At 40.0% G+C, this 22,269-nt stretch overlaps 1 protein-coding gene across 3 annotated transcripts in view; it reads left to right on the top strand.

Moving 5' to 3' along the window:
* Positions 1–3,629: 3,629 nt before the first annotated feature.
* nsmfa (NMDA receptor synaptonuclear signaling and neuronal migration factor a) overlaps positions 3,630–22,269 on the top strand; it is a 48,975-nt gene continuing 30,335 nt past the window's right edge. For 2 of the 3 annotated variants that reach the window (XM_089123564.1, XM_089123566.1), the window contains exons 1-3: positions 3,630–3,980; positions 19,786–19,844; positions 20,081–20,893. In XM_089123564.1, coding sequence (XP_088979690.1) covers positions 3,910–3,980; positions 19,786–19,844; positions 20,081–20,893 — 943 coding nt within the window. In that variant the 5' untranslated portion in view covers positions 3,630–3,909. The remainder of the gene's footprint in view (positions 3,981–19,785; positions 19,845–20,080; positions 20,894–22,269) is intronic. The other variant, XM_089123565.1, reaches the window with a different exon arrangement.

The raw sequence follows: 22,269 nt of genomic DNA, 5'->3' as shown, positions 1-22,269 counted from the left end.
TGTTAAAATTGGTGGTCCTTCCGTTTTCGTCATCTCTTGTGACTAAAGATGGTCTGTGACAGGTTTCAGAGAGTCTGGGGGTGTGTGCGAATGACTCAAAGGGTATCTAGGGGCATCTGCGCTGTAATTATCTGTTTAATGATGTGTACATCCAGGGTTTCTAAATAAATCAACACCGCTGCCTCCTCACAGTGGTGTCATCTGGAGGATGATACAGCGTGTGTGACTTTTCCTGTCTCATAATAATCACTTACTTTACAGTAAAAGGATTTGTTTTAAAAAAAAAATCTTCTTCATTACCTTTTCATTACTGGCAGGGCTAGGAGTAATGTTGAATCTAAAGCAATGTGAGCTGACCTACATTGCTACCCAGACTTATCAGTGTTTTATTGTCTTCCCCTACTGCAGACCCAATTTGTAAGGCTCTGTCCCAAATAAAATAGCATCCTACAAGTCAGCACTTTTGTGACGTAATGCCGTTTTGACTGTCGGGTCGCAGGCTCGGCAAAAGTGCGCATGTCAACCGTAAACAGCCCATTCTCACTCCCAAGGCGTCACCTAACTGACGCCTTGGGAAGCATTTGGACATGCTTCAATATCTGACGCTTTAGGCGCCCTTTAGCGTCAGTTAGATGACGCCCTAGGATCGCGTGTACCCTACCCCCACCCCACACCTAAACCTAACCGCGTCCTCTAACTGACGCTTTCCTTTAGCGTCAGTTAGATGACGCCGTAGGATCTCGTCATGTAAGTGACGCTAAAGGGCGCCTAAAACGTCAAATATTGAAGCATGGTCAAAGGTGACGCCTTGGGGTGAGAATGCGTTGCTGTAAAGGGGGCATCAAGAGCACCCTTCAGAAACGTAAGTCCACTAGACTGTAAGTGCATATGAAGTGTGCCATTTGGGATAGGGCCTAAATGTAGTGACCATATGGGCCATAATGTGGCATAATATTGATTACCACACAAATAATTTTGACTATGTCCCTGTTTTCTTAAAAGTAAAACAAAAAAGATGAAAAAAAAAATGAAGTTTAAGATGAAGCACTTACCATTAAAGTAAATGGGGCAACTTTTGGGGGATTATAAACATTGATTCTTCTGTAAAACTATATTATTTTAGCTGTAAAGTTTTAATTTTTAAGGTTGTTTTTGGAATTTCATTGTCATGGCAAACGAAGATGTAAAATTAGATATAGCTTTACACAGAAAAGGTTAGTAAGCCATTTGATCAAACTAAAGTAATATTAACACGCATATTGTTGACATCTGTCTTTACTGAAACAGAATTTAAAGTGTGCAGATTGGCCATAGAAAAGGTGAGAAAATAATGTAGCAATACATTTAAGTGAAATAAAGTGAAAATACATTGCTGTTGTAACTGACACATTGTATTAAACCTTTGAATATTTATTTAGGGTGCGCAATACAACATTTCAGACCTTTACTGTGAAACCAATGTCATTTTCTGTGGGATAATGTCAATTTTACATAAAAATGTGTTAAACAACTTGAACAAAAATCGTGTACTATGTGGAAATAATGTATAATTCCATCAGATAAGTACTTAATTCTCTTGGACATTTGCTGAAACACTATAATAATATTAATTGTATCATACAATCATATAATATATAATTATATCACTTGCCTGGTGTACCTACATGATTACCAATTATTGCTTTATTCCAATTAAGTTTCAAGTGATGTTAAGTGGCAAAGATTAAGGGTCTCCCTGTTGCAATTATCATAACAAGTTTTAAGGATGGCTCTCCTTGCTTGTGTCAGTGGGAGTTTATGAGATTTCGCATGCCGTTATTAGCGACTGTCGAAACACAAATATTCAGGAGCTCTGGCACACAATGAGCCAGTGGAGTAATGGAATGCGAGTGTTTTGGCTGACCTTGTTAGGTTATTTGTGTTGGAACACAGTGAGTGATGGGAACAGCAGTGCCCCCCTTCCAGAAATGATCCAGGTGTGTGTGTGTGTGTGCGCGAGAGAGAAAAATGGAGACTTAGTCCTGAGTTCAAATGGATGAGGGCATCCTGTCAGGAGGACTATTGTGTTTCCCCATTCCATATTAATCATCATCATGTAAAGGAATAAGACACAAAAGCCCAAATGTAATGTCAAATGTTTGTGTGCAAGCATGTGGTTTGTTTTTTTACACTTCATTTAATATTTGTGTTCTCAGAGGACATTTCTTGCCATAACTTCAGCTTTCACAATGTTTCATTTAGTTGTGAAATAAGTCTACTATGCAGAGGTGGGGACTTGTTTTTAAAACATTGTCTAAATAATTAATCTGCAACGCTTAGCTGTGCATGATGTGTACATCCAGTGCCGTCTGTGTGGGGATAATTAACAATTTCTATTTGCTTTATCGCCAGAACATGTTATACTGCACTTCTTGGTGCTGTGTTGAAGAAAGGGCATTTTGTCATTTTCATTTCTGCTTTTCCTCCCTTCATCGGCAGTCCCACCACGCACACCAAACCCCAGAGCTACGGATTATTTCCTTTAAAAAACGGCATTGGCCACGGGAAAAAAACCCAGAAGCTCTGTAATATATTGTTATTCAATCCATCTGACTTGTTTCTTTCCATCTGTCTCCCATGACACAGATACCTCATGTGTTTGCCTCGTACAGAAACATGAAACACAGAAGAATCGTGTTTTTTGACCTATTCAGATGACTTGACCGAGTACAAACAGGCGTGTCACTAATGCATATTTAGTTTGGATCTTCATTCAACCGATGATTCTACACTAAATCCCGTGTTTTTATGCACTTGCTTGTAGCCAACCTACAGCAGAGGGACGATTTGTCTGTTGTCTGTTACAGTGAGGCTACAGCAGACGGTTAACATGCTGTTGTGGAGCGAGGGCACACTGCTGTTCTCCAGACCTGTGTGTGCATGTGCCTGTGTGTGTGAGGCACTACAGTTTCATTCAGAATGTCTGAAACCATACCAACCAAGGTATGCATATACATTATGCTAATGTTTTTTTTTAAGAGTTGGACAATCAATAATCCTTTTCTACCTGATATACAATAAGATTAAATAAGATTTTTTTTTTAATATACAAAATTTAGATGCTAGCACATTTTTTAAATTAAATGGATGGATAGATGGATGGATGGATGGACAGTCAGGAATATTTGATTGATACATATATATATATATGGAGAGACAGATAGGAATATAGATAGTTTTGAATGGACAGACAGGAATATTCGATGGGTGGGTGGGTGGGTGGATGGATGGATGGATGGATGGATGGATGGATGGATGGATGGATGGATAGATAGATAGATAGATAGATAGATAGATAGATAGATAGATAGATAGATAGATAGATAGATAGATAGATAGATAGATATCACAGTAAGTTTTGCACCATTATTTAACATAGCAATGCCTTTAAAGCTTTATGATTCTGGCAACAGTATATGAGATGTGTGGTATTTTTGCATGTGTTCCGGTCACTCCAGCTCATTCTGTACCTGGCATTTAACTCTGGACGAGTGGGTGGAATTGGAGGAGTGGTCGCTCCATATATGGTCCCACTGGGTTTCCTGTGCGGACCCTCACACACTACCATAAACACTCTTCAAGCCATCGTGTCTTTCTCATTTCAATGAGGAGACTGTGAGAGGAGGGGAGGGACGTGCTCGTGCGTGTGTTTTTTCTTTAACTAGTTGACACTAGCCAGAGGAGACGGCAGCATCCTCTGTCCCGCACCATCTTCAAATTTTGCGTTATGATATAAATAGTCCTTCATATGAACGCCAAAGGATCCGCATTCTTAAAGCAATCTGTTCCATCCCTTTTTCCACGCGTTTTCTTCAATGCTTTGACATCTGGAATGTGCTGTTTTCTTGCAAGCGTTGTTTCCATGCCAGCATGGGAACTGCAGTGTCTAAAAGGAAGAATCTGAGAAATGATGCGATTTCTTCGGTGGCAGCCAAAGTTAGGTGAGTGCCTGCTTTTGTCAACTCGTTTTGGGTCATGCACTGCATGAAGCCCATCAGCTCAGCTCAGCTCTGCATTCGTACGTGTGTGTCTTCAGAGCTCTGCGCGCGCTGTCACTGAACTTACAAAACGGGGGTCTGGATTCTCATTCATGTGCGAAAAGAAAATTCAGCCGTAATATTTGAAGAGCAGACGGCTCATTTTTAAGATAGATGTTACGAATACGAGTGTATTTGTTAATTCTATCTTATCATGTGAATATTGAATGGTAGGCTAATTCACCCAAAATGACGTTTCATTTACTATCCCTCATGTTGTTCTTGACCCGTACTATATTTCGCAGGGGGAAAACATCGGAAGTGTATGTCTTTAAATGCAATGGCTGGTAAATGAAGATGTCTAGCCTCATAAAAAAATCATATGTTCATAAAAGTATTATACAAGTCTAGAGCAATAACGATTATGTAAAGTCAGAGTGCATGACAGAATTCATGAAAGATTCGTTTGTGTTGAGTCTTTCCATTGAATCATTCCTACTTTTATGGCTCCATGTCTGCATCTCGCTGAACCAGTATCAGATAAAGTGTATAATCATTTTTTCTTACATTTTTTTAAAATATTTTTTTTATTTAATAGTATTTTGATACTATTATGATGCTTTTGCATTCTTAATTCAGTTACCAAGACAGGCAAAGAAAATCTTCAGAATGTATCTCTTTGTGTTCAGCTAAATAAAATAAAATAAAACAAAATTTAGATTTTTTGGGTGAGCTTTAAATAAAGGCTCCCAGAACTTACATTTATTTATTTAGCTGACACTTTTATCCAAAGCAACTTACAATTGCTATATATGTCAGAGGTCGCACGCCTCTGGAGCAACTAGGGGTTAAGTGGCTTGCTCAGGGACACATTCAAGTCTCACAGTGGATTCAAACCTGGGTCTCTCACACCAAAGGCATGTGTTTTATCCACTGCGCCATCACACCCCAACTTCATATATTTATTCAGTAATTCATTTTATTATTTAATCTTAAGTGTAGAAAAAACTTTTCTTAAATTAACTCTAATACATATGCAGATGCGAGAATGCTGTTTCAAAATCCATTTTAAACTTCCGTTTTATTCTACAATTCTGCTTGACTACCTTAAGCTATTTTGTTGCTGGTCTAAGATGGTCTAGCCCATGCTGTTGGACCATCTACCAGTCCACTAAGGTGGGTTTTCTAGCAGGGCTGCCTATTAAAGTTATCTTCTCACCTGTTCCAACTGTAGATCAAATCATTGACACCGTCCTTCACCGCTTGCAACAGGCAAGTAGGCACAAGACTGACTCTATCTGTCAATTATCTGTGACTGACTCGTGCTGCGCCTGGTGTTTCTGTGTCACAGTGAATTATATTGTCATAGGAAAACAGACTTGCAGCATTGTAAACTAGAGAATGATGGTCACGACAAGCATTAAATCAACATGTTATTTTAAGACAACTTAGCAGCATGTTTTTATTATTATTCATGAAAACCTCTTATTGATTGACCACTAGTCTTGCCTAGACCTATTCTTGCATAACTAGTGTGTGTTTAGCTCTCATGTGTATCATGTCTGTCATAATTCATAAGATGGCAGGTGGTTCACCTTTTCACCCTAATGTCTGGGCCTGGATCCTCGGGGAGGCTGTGAGTCATCGCATCCTTAATGTTCACATGCAGAATGGTTTGTGATTGTTCTATTCGAAAAGAATAACTCTGGCACTGTCATTCCTTGTAGATAGATGACATTGAAATGACCTTGTCGGCTAAATCCTGCTGTACATACATACAGCATTCAGGCATGGATTGAGGTGATGAGTGGGATGGCATTCCTTTGCCTTTGTGTGTGTTTCTTTACCCTGAATGAGCGGCTGTTCAGTATGCAGGGCAGGTTTATTTGTGCAAACTGAACTGCTTTGCATGCTGAGTAGAAATGACCCATGTAACAGAGAACGGTAGACAGCATTAGGCAGACACAACATGTTAACAACATGAATAGATACTCAGTTTTGAGTAATCCAATATAAGCAATATATATGTAATCTTGATTTTGATTAGTTATGATCAATTTCTTGGTGAAAGTCTCTAGTTGATTAGCTGTAGGGCAGTGTTTCTCAACCAGAGGACCGGGGATCACTAGGGGGCCTCAGCCCAGCTCTACGAGGGCTGCAAGGTGGCTTCAAATAAATTAAAATCAGACAAAACAAGGTTTTCATATTTGTTATTTTAATAGTTCCCTCAACAGCGGCCATTTTTATGTACGAACCACGGTTCTCACGATCTTGGACAGTAACTAGAAAAGTCATGTAATAAAAATGTTTCTCAAAATGTTGCCAGTCAATAGATTGTCTTGGAGTCCAAAAAGGAAAACCATTGCTCTAGGGGTTGTCTCTATCAAAATAAAGTGCCCATAAAACTGCCTTGAATGAAATGAAAGCAAGTTTCATTGGAGTAATTCAGACGTGGAACCTGTGCCCTGCAGGAAGAAACCACACATTTGCAAAGGAATTAGTCATTGGCCTGGGGCAGTTGTTACTGTTGTTATAGTCTGTAAATTATAGTTATTTTGAGCAAAGAAAGAGGTGTTGTGCTATAGAGTAATTGTCAGCCGAAGCCAAATTTAAAACCCTGTCACTTTATGATTAGACGCCTGACAGAGAAATGGCTTTTATATCATAAGCTAGTCATTTTCAACACAGATTGGAATAACAGCCCGCTTTGTGCTGACTTACTATTGAACATCTATTTCTGTGTGAAGGCATTCTCTGGTAATCTGCTCTTTGTCCAGACACTGGGTCATGACCACTGAGCTGTTCAAAACCAAAATCTGTAGGCTGACCATGTTCTGTGAATACACACAGGATCAGTAGTCCCCCTGCTGACTCTGACATGCTAAAGACAAGGAAGTATTCTGCTCTCAGCCTGCACTACTTTTAAATTCTTCTCAGCTTGTGCATTTGTAGAGTTATTTTTCCGACATTCTCAGGTTCAAACTAATGGCCCCTATTTGTGTAGCAATAAAAAAAAAAAAGATTCTACACAGAATTACTTCATATGGCTTATCCAATGGGTTATTCCTGTTGGTCTTTCTTTCATTTGTTATTTTTTATTACAGTTTGTCATTTTTAGGCTGAATGCTTTCAGGGCCAGTGGGTCAGCATGGAGAGCCTGGTCTGTACAGTGTTTGTATGCTAATCCTGAGTGATCTGCGGAGTTCCACTTGATGCTCATCCACTCTGATTTATGAGCTGAGAGGCTGAGTCACCGGCTATGCTATCACGCCGTCTCATATAGACAAATACTTGCATTTCTATTTTGTGAATCTTTAGAGGTTTAGAGTGTTTTGTCGACACGTTTACCTTAAAAAATGTTTCACAACATACAGAGATCCAGTTGTTATTCCTGTTTGTAGTGTGAAACCTTAACATCAAGATGGAAAATAGGATTAGCAGAATTAGATGAAGATATCAAGAAGGAATAAGCAGTCGGACTTGTCTTAAAATCATTGGCAAACTAAACTGGGTTTTAAAGCAGAAGGTTTTAAAACCTCCACATTGTAAAAGCCTATTCACATCACAGGCCCCACCTGACACTTCATGGGGTTTTTGTCGGATATAGATTTCACCGATTGAACACGTTGAATCAGTGCTTGTCGGGTCGTGGAATGTCTGAGAAGTGACATAATCTGGTGATTGTCCGCGTCTGGCGTGTGTGGAGTGAATTGTCCTTAATACTTAAACGCATACCTCTGGTCTTTAGTGACCCTTAAAGTCATTCACTACCCTCCTCCTCATTCATTTTTTTTAAGTTAGACATCAGCCTTCTTAGTATTCCTCAATTTCACTATAAACAAGAAAAAAACAATTATAAATGAAAGCCTGTTTTGCCATTATTTGTGTAGAAATTGTAAAGGTTTGCTTACGACCTGAGGTGAGTAACAGTGTAATTATATTTTTTCTGCACATCAATAATTAAATCCTCGCTGACTAAATAAGTCCAATTCAGCTTTATTCCACAAGGTGAGAATGTCTGATACACAATGATAAAGTGACATTTTCACTCATAGTTACCGCAGGTAGAAAACAAAAGAATAGCGTCACAGGGTGACGGCAAGGCACGTCCTCACGCCGTAATGAAATGACGGAGAGGGGGATCGGAGGAGGTTCAGGTTGTGGACGAGACGAAGTGCCAAAGAGAGGCTGGAGTGGCAGATGTAGATGGCCTGGTGGCGCAGACCTAGAGCTGTCCAGTACCAACAGCCCACGGTCTCTTGGAGACCTAGGCGTCATCGTGGCGATGAGTACAGGAGGTGGAGCCAGTGTACCTGAGAGCAGAGGTGGAGGTGGAGTGAGGGAGGACAGAGGTGACGCCGAGGGGAAGGAGGAGCCTGCTGTAGCAAAAGGGGTGGAGGGACGGAGTGTAGTGGACGGACCGTAAGGCTGGAGGCGGAGCCACGAGATCCTCATGCCCGGGTGCTGTGGATGGCGGACTGACCTGCATCTCGAAGTCAGTGGGCCTCCCCGGAGACAATGTAGGGCAGTAAACATCAGTGGCGGGGCTGGAGGACTGGCTGAGCTGGGTGTTAAGGTGATATCATACAGGTTAAAGGTTTAGTTCACCCAAAAATGAAAATTCTGTCAGTATTTACTCACCCTCATGTTGTTCCAACCCTGTAAGACCTTAGTTCATCTTCGGAACACAAATTAAGATATTTAAGATATTAAGATCACTCCTGCATACTACACTCTAAAAAATGCTGGGTTGTTTTAACCCAATTTTGGGTCAAATATGGACAAACCCGAAATGTTGGGTTAAAAATGTAATGTTAAAATTTAACCCAACGGCTGGGTTAGTCCATATTTGACCCAAAGTTGGGTCAAAACAACCCAGCATTTTTTAGAGTGTAGTCCATAGGCTTCTTGAGGGAATGACTTGCTGTCCTCGAAAAGTCATTAAAGACATCGTTAAAATAGCCCAAGTGACTACAGGGGCTCAATCTTAAGTTTATCAAACAACGAGAACACTTTTGTGCGCAAAAAACAACAAAAATGACGACTTTATTTCAACTATTCGTTTATTTCTCCCTCTGCGCGAGTCAGGATACTAGTTTAATAGCGTAAGCTTCTGTTATTGTACGTCACACGCATCACACACATGACCAGCGTCGGCCAATAGTGAGCCTACGTGTGACGTAACTTTACGCAATCACACTACGTTAACTGACTACAGGCCCATGGAGAAGGAAGTGAATAGTTGAAATAAAGTCGTTATTTTTGTTTGTTTTTGCGCACAAAAAGTATTCTCGTCATTTGATAAAGTTAAAATTGAGCCACTGTAGTCACTTGGACTATTTTAACGATGTCTTTAATGACTTTTCGATGCCAGCAAGAGTCATTCCCTCAAGAAGCCTATGGACTAGTATGCAGGAGCGATCTTAATATCTTAAATAACTTAATTTGTGTTCCGAAGATGAACGAAGGTCTTACGGGTGAGTAAATGAGGGTGAGTAAATACTGACAGAATTTTCATTTTTGGGTGAAATAACCCTTTAATGATAGGGCAGATACAGTCACTGGAGTGGTTATGCAACGACGAAGATCCAGATGACAGATGGGACAGGGTGGGAGATGGTGTCTCTTCGGAGAAGTTGATCACCCAGTCCTTGTGTTCCATTGATTGGGTTCCTTCGTCCACAGATGTCTTGGGCTCACACCCCTGGTCAGACTCCTGTTGGAGTTCCTCTTCCGGGGCGAGAGTCTGCTCTGTCCACTTTGTCTCGGGCTCTGGCTGGCGAGTCGTGGCGGGTGGTAGCTCTCCGTTTGCGGGGGGCATGCACGAGTTTTCTGTGGTGGAGGATGGTAATCCGGGCTCTGGGTCTGGCTGGGTTCTGGATCGGGGAGCGACGTTCTCCAGACACCTGATGCTGGCCTCCTTCCAGTTCAGGTTAGAGTTGTCTGGGAGGTCGATGCGCTGATGGAAGTTGGCCCCAATCCAGAGCAGATTTTTCAGGGTTTCGTCGTCGAGGGGGCTGGTGACTGCAAGAATGTTAAAAAGTTCTGGCTCTTCTCTGCATCCTATCAGGATAAAGTCCAAATTATCCATTTTGGGTCTGGTATTCTGTCACAGGGTGGTTCAGGAAGGACAGAAGAAGGAATAAATTCAAAACAAGTTTTATTCTAAAGATGGGTAACGGGTGTAACAGCATGTAAAAACACTAACATTACCGGACACATAATTCAATACAAGATGGAACTAAATACACAGGGATGATTACAACAAACGACAGGCAGCCAAAATATTCAAAATTGTTACTCTAATATCAGGGGAAAAAAAATATTATCATGACAAGTAGAGGTCCATCTGTGTTAGATTAAGATCCACGTCGATAAAGACCTGAATATGTTAAAATGATTTGCGAAACATTCATCTATTTTCATCTCGTCTTCCAACAAAAAGAGGCAATATTGCTTAAGTCCAGTGCAACATGTAATCTCTGTGGCACTTAAAACAGGCACAGAAAATCATTGACCTATGTGGGACCTTTTAAGGAAGGTTATCTCATGCCTGCAGTATCTGAAGAGAGTCTGCCTTTCTCTAAGCCTAGTCTGAGACATCGAGTGGGAAGTGAGGCTCTTTTCAGTGTGTTTTGATCCAGCACACTGCAGGCTGATGAGATCTGACTCATTGATCTTTGGGCCCTGGATAAATCTGCAGAATGCTGGCATTTCAGATGCTTAGTTTCCCAGCAAAGATATAAATCCACAACCCTGTTGTCACCCTCCTTTCAGCATATTAAAAAATATCAAGTAAAAATAGCAAGTAAATATCAAAGCAGGGAATTTATGAAGATTTTCATATAGAGCTTTGGGTTTTTTCTATGAGACATTGGGCCGACATTTCAATAAACCCTGCTGAAACACCCGTCTAGACCAGCTAATTTGGTCTTAATGAAAAAAATAGCTAGTTATTAATTTAAGGTACTGTATATTGCGGACACGCTCATTTAGGCTAGATATGGCGCTTTTCCACTGCATGGTACAGTACAGTTCGGTTCGGTACAGCATGCTTTTGCGCTTTTCCACTGCATGGTACGGTACGGTACGGTACGGTTCGCTCGCTTCGGCTCGCTTTAAATGGTACCTGGTCTGTTGAGGTTCCAAGCGTACCGTACCGGTACTAAAATGGGAAAGGGTTAGGAAAAGTACCAGCAGTGGAAAAGTGCCAATAATACCCATCATACTCTGGTCTGCTTTCAACAATAACACACTTAACAAATATAACAGTCAAATTCCAGAAACAAAGTTTGGTAGTCTATAAAAGTAGTTCATATTAACAACTGATTAACAACCTACTTGATAAATGACTCGCACAACTTTCAGCAGAATTTATGAGCATTCCCATCCAGTGTTTTTATGCGGTATCCCAAAATGCACATAAAATTAGTTTTATGGAATGGATTGATAGCTATTGTAGATTTCTGACAGCTTTGTAAATGGGTATGTTTTGTGTGTGTGTGTGTGTGTTACATATTGTATAAAATAAAAAAATGTATACAATAAATGTTACGATTCAATTCATCCCATTGAATAGTAACATTAATGTAACATTAAGTCTCTTCAGCTAAAAAAAAACTTAATTTATTTGATCAAAAATACAGTAAAACTGTATTTCTATATGTTGATTAAAGTACTTTATTCCTGTGATGAATTTCCAGCAGCAATTACTCCAGTCTTTAGTGTAACATGATCATCCTAATCAAGAAATCATTCAAATATACTGATTTGCTGCTCAAGAAACATTTTTAATATTATTATTATTAATATCAGTGTTGAAAATGGTTAGAGAGAGCTTTCCACCCTTAATACGACTGAGGTCCCTTTAAGCAAGATGCAGTGCAGTGCAGTTTATGTACTGTATGTGCAATTTGGATGGGTTAAAATGCAGAGTACAAATTCTGAGGACAAAAGGCCATACTGGCCTTCACATCACATCACTTATATTTGTGGAAACCATTCATTGCTGTATAAAAGTGTTAATTTCATTGTTTTCTGAGGAACAGATTGAAATTAAACCAATTATTCCCAAAAAAATGACAGCGTACGGATTTTGAACGACAAGAGGGTGAGTAAAAATATTACACTTTTTTTTTTGTTTGGTATTTTTGGGGTTGAACTATCCCTATTTTTCAAAAATGTAACTTATCCAAATGCCAGAAGAACAAATCCTAGATAATACTGTACCTCCTACTATGCAAAAACCATCAAATCGTCTGCCTCGCAGTTTAACATCATTAATTGTACATCTTTGTTAGGAGGAGACTCCACTTCTTATATACTTGAAGTCAGTTGGATGCTGCATCTCCCCCCTTCACTTCCTGCTCTATTTATTATCTGGTAGCGGAGATGAGACCGTGTCCTGCAATTAGTCTGACCGTTTGAGATAATGCAGATCTCAGGATGACTCTGACACTGCGATTACGCCTTTGACATTGTTGTCTCTACTGTTATGGTAAAGAGAGAGAAGAGGGTTGAAGAGAGGGTGCGCTCTGGGCGAAGGAGGGTTCCAGGCATCATTAAACCTGGCTCTCGAATCGTGGAAGAGGGAGGAGGGTGACATTTTAATCTGTGGTCTGTGCTGAAGCGCAGGTCCCTTATGCAGCGCAAACACGCACTACAAGAACATGCCATTAGCCGTGCTGATGTTTTTACTAGCTGAGAATATAACAGAGGAAAACGTGTCAAAGAAACAAGTCAGACATATCAGCTATGCTTGATTGTTTGCTTGTCCCAAGGCTCATATTAAATGCATGTTATCCACTCACCTTATAATAGTTCTCAAGGACCTGCCTGAATTAAATGCATACCGATTTTGTCTGGGAAAAATGCCAGTGAAGTGTTTGCCTTGGAGAAGTGTCTTAAAAAGAAGATGTTGCAGTCTACACAATCAGATTACATTAATCATTTCGGATTTAATTATAATATGAGACCTAGAGAAAGCTGTTGGCTTTCATCTCAATGGTGGTTGGTTGACGTGGACGATTTGAAACCACACACACTCAGTTCTAAACAACTTATGTTAAATGCCATTTGACTCATGTATAAATTATGTAAACAAAAAATTCAGCATTGTTAAGAATTAATCGCATGGCAATTACGGCATTTAACATCAATTCTACAGTTGTTTACTGTGTTTGAGAGTGTTCATTGGTTCATGCTGTGTATGTGAATGTGTCTGTGGAAATGTGTGAGCACTGTGTCATGGATTTCATTCTCCTACTGTGTCCATGCTTTTATGTGCTGCGTTTGTAGAGTAACACTGATGAAAGCAAAAAGAAAGAAAGAGCAGTGCTCTAGATGATCCAGTTTTACCAAACCTTATGGCTTGCTTTCCTTGTTGGATAGAATGAAAGTACTTTAGGTCAAGTGTTATTTTGAACCCTGTTGACTTTTATTTTATTGAAAAAAACAGGTTTGGAAAGACATTACAGTGTGGAAATGATGCATTTTCTTTAATGGGAAAAGAAAATACCATACAATACTGTTCAAAGGTTTTGGGTCGGTATTTGTCTTGACACTTTATTTGAAGGGGTGTGCATAAGACTGGCATGACACCTTCATAACCATTTTGTCATGAATATCAAATAGGGTTTATGCATGTTTATGACAACTGTTATTCACTCAATATGACATTGTTTAACTTTTTTTTTCATTTGAAAGAAACTTCTAATGCAATTGGTTTAAAGAATGGTTGTGTTTCTGGCACTGGCATCGACTAAATGAATTCCACCAGTTCCCTGCATCTTCTCCGACCGCATTTCATACGCTTTCATTTTTAATGTTTCTCTCAGGTCTTTTTTTTTCACCTACCTTGTTCCTCCAGTCCCTTGGACTCACATGATGCATTCCTACACTCCAGCCTGAAAATACACAGACATTTAGTTTTTCCCTCTTTGCTCACCTTTGCTCACATTTTTGTTAAGTCACATGTCTTGAAGCATGCTGACTTCCTTTTATTATTTCATCCTCACTTAGTGGCTCCTCTTTTTTTCTTTCTTTTTTTCTTTACCCATTTTCCATTTTCTTCCCCTCACTCTCTTTCGCTCCCTTTTCTTCCTTCCTTATCTTCCTGTATTTCTTCTGATATTTTATTAATATGATAATTCCCCCAGCCTGGGACGTCAAGATGATGTTAATCAAAGACCTAACAGAAAAAAAGAAGCAGTGTAACAGTTTTGTGTGCCTGAACATATGGATAATTACCTTATATATATATATATATATATATATATATATACTGTATATATTTGAACTATATGGATGTAAAGCAAGGGCATTTGTAATGCTTAAAGGAGTAGTTCATTTTTAAACAAACTATTGATGATAATTTACTCACCTCCATGTCATCCAACATATCCATGTCATTCTTTCTGATTCAATTCAGGTTTTTGATGAAAACTTTCCAGGATTTTTCTCCATATAATGGACTTCAATGGGAACCAAACAGTTCAAGGTCTAAAAGACAGTTTCAGTGCAGACGATGAATAAGGGTCTTATCAAGCAAAACGATTGCTCATTTTAAAAAAATAACAAAGTTTAAGTTTTATAAGCTCAAATGTGCGCGTTCGTGACTCTCCTATTCAAACTCGTTCATCAAAATGAACGAATCTTTTCCATAGTCAATTTGTTCAATTCGTTCGTTGAATGAACCAAATGACACGAAAAAAGATTTGTTCATTTTGATAAACAAGTTCAAACAGGAGTCATGAACGCGCATCACAGAACAGAGCAAGGCAACCATTTGAGCTTATAAAACTTAAACTTTGTTGTTGTTTTTTAAATGAGCAATTTTTTCGCTTGATAAGACACTTATTCATCGTCTGAAATCGTTTAAAGCCCTTTCAACAGTTTGCAGTTTGCACTGAAACTGTCTTGGACCTTGAACCGTTTGGTTCCCATTGAAGTCCATTATATGGAGAAAAATCCTGATCCTGGAATGTTTTCATCAAAAACCTTTGATTTCTTTTCGAATGAAGAAAGAATGACATGGATATCTTGGATGACATGGAGGTGAGTAAATAATCAGCAAAAGTTTTTATTAAAGTGAACTCCTGTGAGTTGGATCCTGCAGAGAGTGTTTATAACTAAAATTAATATAGCTTAAGACAGTCAATTATATTTTCATTTTTTATATCCACAAGTAAAGCTGAAGGTGTTTCTGATCAAAAGAGATCCTGAGAAAATGGGACATGGAGCTCTGCACCCCTGGACAATTCTGCTAATACTAATCCAGATAAGCAACGGCTTTTAGATCAGTCAGAAATCAATGTTGAAAGAGGCAACAAAGTCGTGGTGAGAGAGACTATCACTGATAAACTGAATGGTATTTTGAATCAACATGTGGCAGAATAGTACACTATGCTGTAATTAGAGCTGTGCAGAAACTTGTAAATGATGATCCTCCTACTATAGTTGTCATTGTATGTTTCTGGGAAAACAGATGTTGTGTGGTCAGCGTCTGTCACAACTTTTCATTGCTGTTTTTGATCCAGCAATTATTCATTTACAAATTAAGTACTTATGTTGTTAGCTATTTACATACCGTCACATAAAATATCAATTACCCCTTGTTCGTTTCCTCGTCCTCCCCCACTCTTCAGGTCAAGTATGGCTATGTGGCTCTTCAGACTTGAGCTGGCTCTCCAATTAACCCTCTTGCATTGGAGGATGCTTGTTACGGACCCGGCGGTTCAACACAACCCGTTGATGGTGAAACTGAATAATTTAAAGTGCTGTCACAAGTGTCATGTTGTTGTACGTTACGTCAAGAAAAGCTGAGGGCGACTACAAGCCACCAGGGATTCCTGTGGAAGGATCCCTGGTCGTGTGACAGCTTCTGTGGAGGAGGTTGCAATATTGAGATCGGAGTGGGTTTTCTGTGCGTGGGGAATATATGTGATTATGTGTGGGCTATATATTGTGTAAGGTTATTAGATACATTAAAGGTATGAATGCATATGTTGGTGACTGCAAATATTTGTCTGTGTGGCGAAAACAGGTTCCGCCGCAGTGTATTAAGGAGTCATCCGTCATGTCTCCTACAAGACTGAATCAGCTTCCCGAAAAGCAGTGACTCATACGGAGATTTACACAGTTGAGAGTGCCAAAGCCACCGTATGCGAAACAGAATAAGCTGTTGTTCGTTTATCATCGAGGCGTCAATATGCGCTTAGCCAAAGTATCTTGGTTGTACTGGCCTCATTATTTATTAAAATCTTAATCGGCTGTTCTGATTGGTTAAGTCATTTCCCATGATTCTCGGTTGGTGCTATCGATTGTTACTGATGATACCCCCTCGGGCCCGAACTAATTAGTGTTTCTCTTTCTGTCTCTTTGATTCCTGCTGTTTACGATGGGCCAGTGGTGACAAATATTTCCTGTGGGAAGCGTCATGATGTTCTTTTCGCAGTTTTTATCCATCTTCTCGCTCTACTCTGTTTCTGACACTCTCTTTATAGCCGCCTGTGAATTAAGTGTCAAATTAGTGCTTACTTTGATGCTCTGGTATGAATGAGGTTTTGATGATCTCTTGAGGTTATCAAGCTGATGGTTTGCGTCACTGTTATTTGGGAGCCTGTAATTCGAGCCAGTCCAAGCTGTTTTCATATTCTAATGGAGATCATTTCCATTATTTAATAAAAACACATGCAGACCTGGGTGGTTGTCATGACAGTATGACATGCTATACTCATTTTGAACAATATTACTTTTTAAAATGATTTATTTTATTGTAGTCGTTAACAAAACTGGAGCAAATTGTTTATAATTATTATACATGCGGTTTTATGGCCTCAAAAGCTGACCAGTCATGTTTTTTAAATGTATTTATATATATATATATATATATATATATATATATATATATATATATACAGTATATATACTGTATATAATGTCTTTTCTATTGTGCCTTTCTCATTTCTCTTTTTCCATCCTCATTCCATATTTCTATTTGTCCCTTTTTCACCCTTAAATCCATCATTCTCCCACATTCTTCTTCCCAGAATGGAAAGATAAAAACGCTACATCTGAATCTGTGGGTGGCACTGAAATACAAAGCAACCAATTACATTTACACAGAGAGCGTGTCTCTGTTCTTCCTCCTCCTCGTCCTCCTCCTCCTATCTCTCTTTTTCCCTTCCTCTCCCCCAGTCTTGTTTTCCCACCTTTCTTTCTGCCATATGCCCTTTTTTTCCACTGTCACATGCGTTTCCACATGCCTGCCCCTCATTTCAGCCTTCACACTCAAGAAGCTGAGCCACATTTTCAAGTTCGAAGAGTCCAGCTTTCAAACCAGTCCTCATGCAGACAGCTGCCGCATGCAGAGCATTACTCATATCCTTATGAAAAGCCTTTTATACCCGAGGCTGGTGTCAGCTTAGTAGGTGACATTAAGAGGCTAAGAGTAGTCCGCACTGGGCCTGTCATTTCTCAAATTGAAAAAGAAGTGAGAGAAACTGACAGCTTGATCCGGAAGCAGGAGGAGTTACGACACTAAAGAAACCATCGTCCATCTGTATCCAGAAGGGCTTTCACATGTTCATTTGTGGGAAAATGGGGTCATATCATCAGAAATTTAATTTATTTGTTCTTTTGTACATAAACAAATTTAATGTGCCAGATGTGAGCTGAGAAAAGTGCAGTCACACCACATGAAAAGGATATTATTTTACTTAAAGTCTTAAAGGCACAGTAGCAAGTAAACTCTTATTAGTGTCAGTGTGATTGCCTCTCATGGTCATGTTCATGAAAAACGAAATTATGGTTATTTTAACTAAAAAAAAAAAAACCTGGCTAAAATAATTATTACATCAAAATAAAAGGATAAATATTGTGATATAATGTTAACATGTAGAATATGCAGCTGTATGCATGTTGACTTTAAAGGGTTAGTTCACCCAAAAATGAAAATTCGGTCAGTGTTTACTCACCCTCATGTTGTTCCAACCCCGTAAGACCTTCGTTCATCTTCGGAACACAAATTAAGATATTTTTGATTAAATCTGAGAGCTGGATCACTCCTCCATACTAGTCCATAGGCTTCTTGAGGAATTGAAACTTGCCGGCCTCGAAAAGTTATTAAAGACATCGTTAAAATAGTCCAAGTGACTACAGTGGCTCAATCTTAACTTCATCAAACGACGAGAACACTTTTTGTGCGCAAAAAACAACAACTTTATTTCAACTATTCATTTCCTTCTCTCTGGGCCTCGAGTCAGGATACTAGTTTAACAGCGTATGATCTGTTATTGTACGTCACACACATCACACACAACCAGCGTCGGCCAATAGTGAGCCTACGTGTGACGTAGTTCTACGCTATCACACTACGTTAACTGACTAGAGGCCCATAGAGAAGGAAGTGAATAGTTAAAATAAAGTCGTTATTTTTGTTTTGTTTTTTGCGCACAAAAAGTGTTCTCGTCGCTTTATAAAGTTAAGATTGAGCCACTGAAGTCACTTGGACTATTTTAACAATGTCTTTATTAACTTTTCTATGCCGGGAAGTTTCAATTCCTCAAGAAGCCTATGGACTAGTATGGAGGAGTGGTCCGCTCTCAGATTTCATAAAAAATTTCTTAATTTGTGTTCCAAAGATGAACGAAGGTCTTACGGGTTTGGAACAACATGAGGGTGAGTAAATACTGACAGAATTTTCATTTTTGGGTGAACTATCCCTTTAATGCTTGCTGGTATGCTCTGACGTTCTCTCATAAAAGAGACATCACGATGGGCTCGATTAATTTAGGATTTATGTACTGAAAGGATTGTAGTAAATGCTAAATATGATCAGCTGCTGACAGGGTCACTGGATTATGCTTTCCTGGATTACACTGGTGATACTTTAGTGGTTTTGTCAGTAGCACCTCAATGCAGATCATGAGATCCACGGGGAGGAGTCGGATCACGATCCAAGGGGTGGAGATGGGTAGGATTAGGGTTGGGTTTAGGGATTAGGGGGCGGAGTTGGTTAGGTTTAGGTGTATGTAAAGTGGGAGGATTTGGATCTGGATCCGACTCCTCCCCATGGATTTCATGTTCCGCAGTGAGGACCATCTCGGTTTTGTAGCCCGATGATGACTAAGCTGATTTTGGGAGAAATCTGTGGAATTTTGTTGAATTAATTTAATCTGGTGAAATGTGTTAAATAGAGGTGAGAGTACTAGATTTTTCGAGTTTTTTTTTTTAAGAACTTTTATATCTTTTATAACTTTTTTTTTCTTTTTCAAATGTGTATTTTTACCTATACATTGCCAAATGATCTGTCAGTCAGTAAAGTCTCAGAAGCCCTAAAGGGATAGTTTACCCAAAATCTAAAATGATAACAGACTTGTTTTTGTCTTTCTGTGGATCATAAAATAGGATATTTTGATCATTTCTTTTGCTCATGCAGTGGAAGTCAATGGGCAACAAAACTGTCAATAGGCAACAAAACTGTTTGGTTAACAGCATTCTTCCAAAGATCTTCTTTTGTGTTTCAGTAGAACTTTCTTTTTTTGGGTGAACTATCCCTTCAAGTACTCAACTTCCTCAGAAGATTCTTCAGATTCTTCAGACTGATTTAATCCTGTACTTGGTTTTGTAGTCTCTTTAAATGATTCATTAATAGAACGGGTCATTTGCTTGTGTCTTCGCAGCATGTCGTGCCTAACACCATCCTTCAGCTGTGACTGTATTCAGAATGTGGGCCTGCCAATGACCAATGTGTGTGTGTTTTTTGCAGAGCAGCTCGTGCATTTGGAGAGTACCTTCACACCCATCCTGAGGACTGCAACGGATCAGGTCAGATATCTCCATTCCTCTTTCTTTCTTGCGGTTTCTCTCAGCAGCTGTTCTTTTTTATCTGGTCCATTTAGAGCCTGTGGTGTTCTCAGACTCCAGGCTCCTTCATGTTTCATGAGCCACTTCTTGATGTAGCGTGTGTTGTCTCATCTGTCTTTTTCTTTGTGCATCTCTTGCTGTTTCTCACTTGTCCCTCTTTATTTCTCTCTGCATCTGTCCTAATGTTTGATTTGAAGATCACTTACTGTCTGACACCCTCGTTGGCCGCGACTCTGATTCCCCAGACAGCCTGTGTGCACAGAACAACAACTTCCACAGCTGCACCCTCCAGGGCTCTTCCATCAGCGACGACCCCAGCTTGATCAACTCTCTCTTGGAACCGCCACCTCCGACGACTTCCTCCAAGAGCCGACTCTCCCTAGAGCGCAGCTTCTCGGCAGAGGAAGACCAGCAGAAGTGTGTGGAGTGCTCCCTGCAGCCTGCCCGGGTCTATACCATCACTGGAGAGAGCGGCATGCTGGGAACCAGCCGGGGAAGCAAGGAGAACCTGGAGCTTGAGGTCTTGAAAGAGGGGCGGGAGGCGTGTCATGGCCAAGTACTTGCCCAGCCCTCTACGTCCTCCAACTCGTCATCTCCGACTCAGCGCCACCACCACCATGGAAGCGGAAGTGGAAGCGGAAGCGGAAGCGGAAACCACCATCACGGCAACCACCATCATGGCAACCACCAACATGGCGGAAATGGCGGAACCAGTGGAAGCAGCCCCCACCAGCACATATCCGGTGCTGGAACGTCGCACCATCAACAGGGGGCATCCCATCACCACCACCACCTTTCCCAGCCTCTGCAGAGCTCAGTCAGCGCGCACAATATTCGCGGCTGGGGGGAGGGAAAGGACTGTGGCCTGGCGTGTGAGTCCTGTCCTGGGGCTCCGTCCCGCAGCCAGGGGTCCCTGGACCTGGAAAGCAGCACCCGAGAGGCAGGCAAGCAGCGCCGGCCACCACTAGAGCGGATGTGCAGTGTGGACCGCATGACTGGGCTGGAGAGAGGTGAGAGGGGGAGAGAGGCAGGAGAGAGAAAGAGAGAGAGGCTCTGGCCGAGGGAAAGGGGTGGGTTTCAGCCAATAATGGGGGGCGTCGATGTGTTCGATGTGCCGTGGTCTGTATTTTTCCCACTCTCCTGTGTCTCTCTCTTCTCTCCTGTGTGTCTCCTTTGTGCTCTCTCCCTCTGTGGAGTGGATCATGTGTGTGTGTGTGTGTGTGTATGTATGTTGTTGCTGGTGAATCTGCACACAGTGGCCCCATAAAGTATTTGGACGTTAAACTACGCTTAAATTAATGTTTGAATGCAAGGTTTTATAAATACAGAAGTCCCAAAATTGAGCTTGCTAGTGGGGTTCTTATGTCAAGTGTGATGAAAACGGGTTTTCAATTCAAAATGGTGAAATTAAATGTTTAGTTTTTGCTAATTTCATCTTTATGTCCATTAACTAAAGCGTCATGCTGTAATTCACACTCAGCACAGCCGCTTCTGTGAACATAAAACCTGCGTAATTTGATTAGTCTTCTCAAACATTATTACAATGATAAGAGCTATTTGATTTGGTTATTGTGGCATTGTGCAATATTCTTGCAGCACCAAAGTAGAGTTTATATTAGGCAATTATTTCACATCCTTTATCATATACACCTTGGAAAAATACTTCAATATACAGCACGGCCATGTTACTTAAATATTATACATGTTAAAATTGGACTATGTGAAGGAATCGCTTACCAACTTTGAGCAAAGTCGGAAACTTTCATCATCAAGTTAAGCAAGTAGTTTTCCAATAGTCTTGAATCAGCAGATGGACATAAACGTCTCTTTCTTGTTTGCGTACATTCATAAGGTCTGACAATTGAAAACCTGACACAAACAAGTCATCTGCTTCTGTATGTCTTCACCTGGATGACTTGATGTACTGGCAACAACCCACAGATGAATCATGGATGAATAACTAGAAGTTCAGTATAGAACAGCAGACTTATCACAAAAATTACAATTTAGACAGCTTTACAGCTCAAATAAAACACATTTTTGCAGGTCTGATAAAAATTTGAACTACACATTTTTTACTGGCACTATTAATTTCTATTGCAAGTGCTGTTTTTTTGTGCTTTTATTATTGTAAAAAAATATTCAATATTTCAATGTTTTGAAAACGTTTATTTAAAAAATATATAAGTGTCATTAGATGACAAAATTATCATGCCAAGTTTATTTATTACATTTATTTTTTGTGAAGTAGCACAGTGTCACTTTATGGGCCCTTTTTTAACGATCTGAAAAGCAAGTATCAAGCGCGAAACGCAAGTAACTTTGTAGGCGGGTCTTGGGCACTGTTTCTCTTTTACCGGCGGGATACAGTAAATGACTCTTGCGC

The sequence above is a fragment of the Pimephales promelas genome, chromosome 19 (genome assembly GCF_988280905.1).
Source record: "Pimephales promelas chromosome 19, fPimPro1.hap1.1, whole genome shotgun sequence".
Classification (NCBI taxonomy): Eukaryota; Metazoa; Chordata; class Actinopteri; order Cypriniformes; family Leuciscidae; genus Pimephales; species Pimephales promelas.
This window is presented reverse-complemented; position numbering and strand designations above follow the sequence as displayed.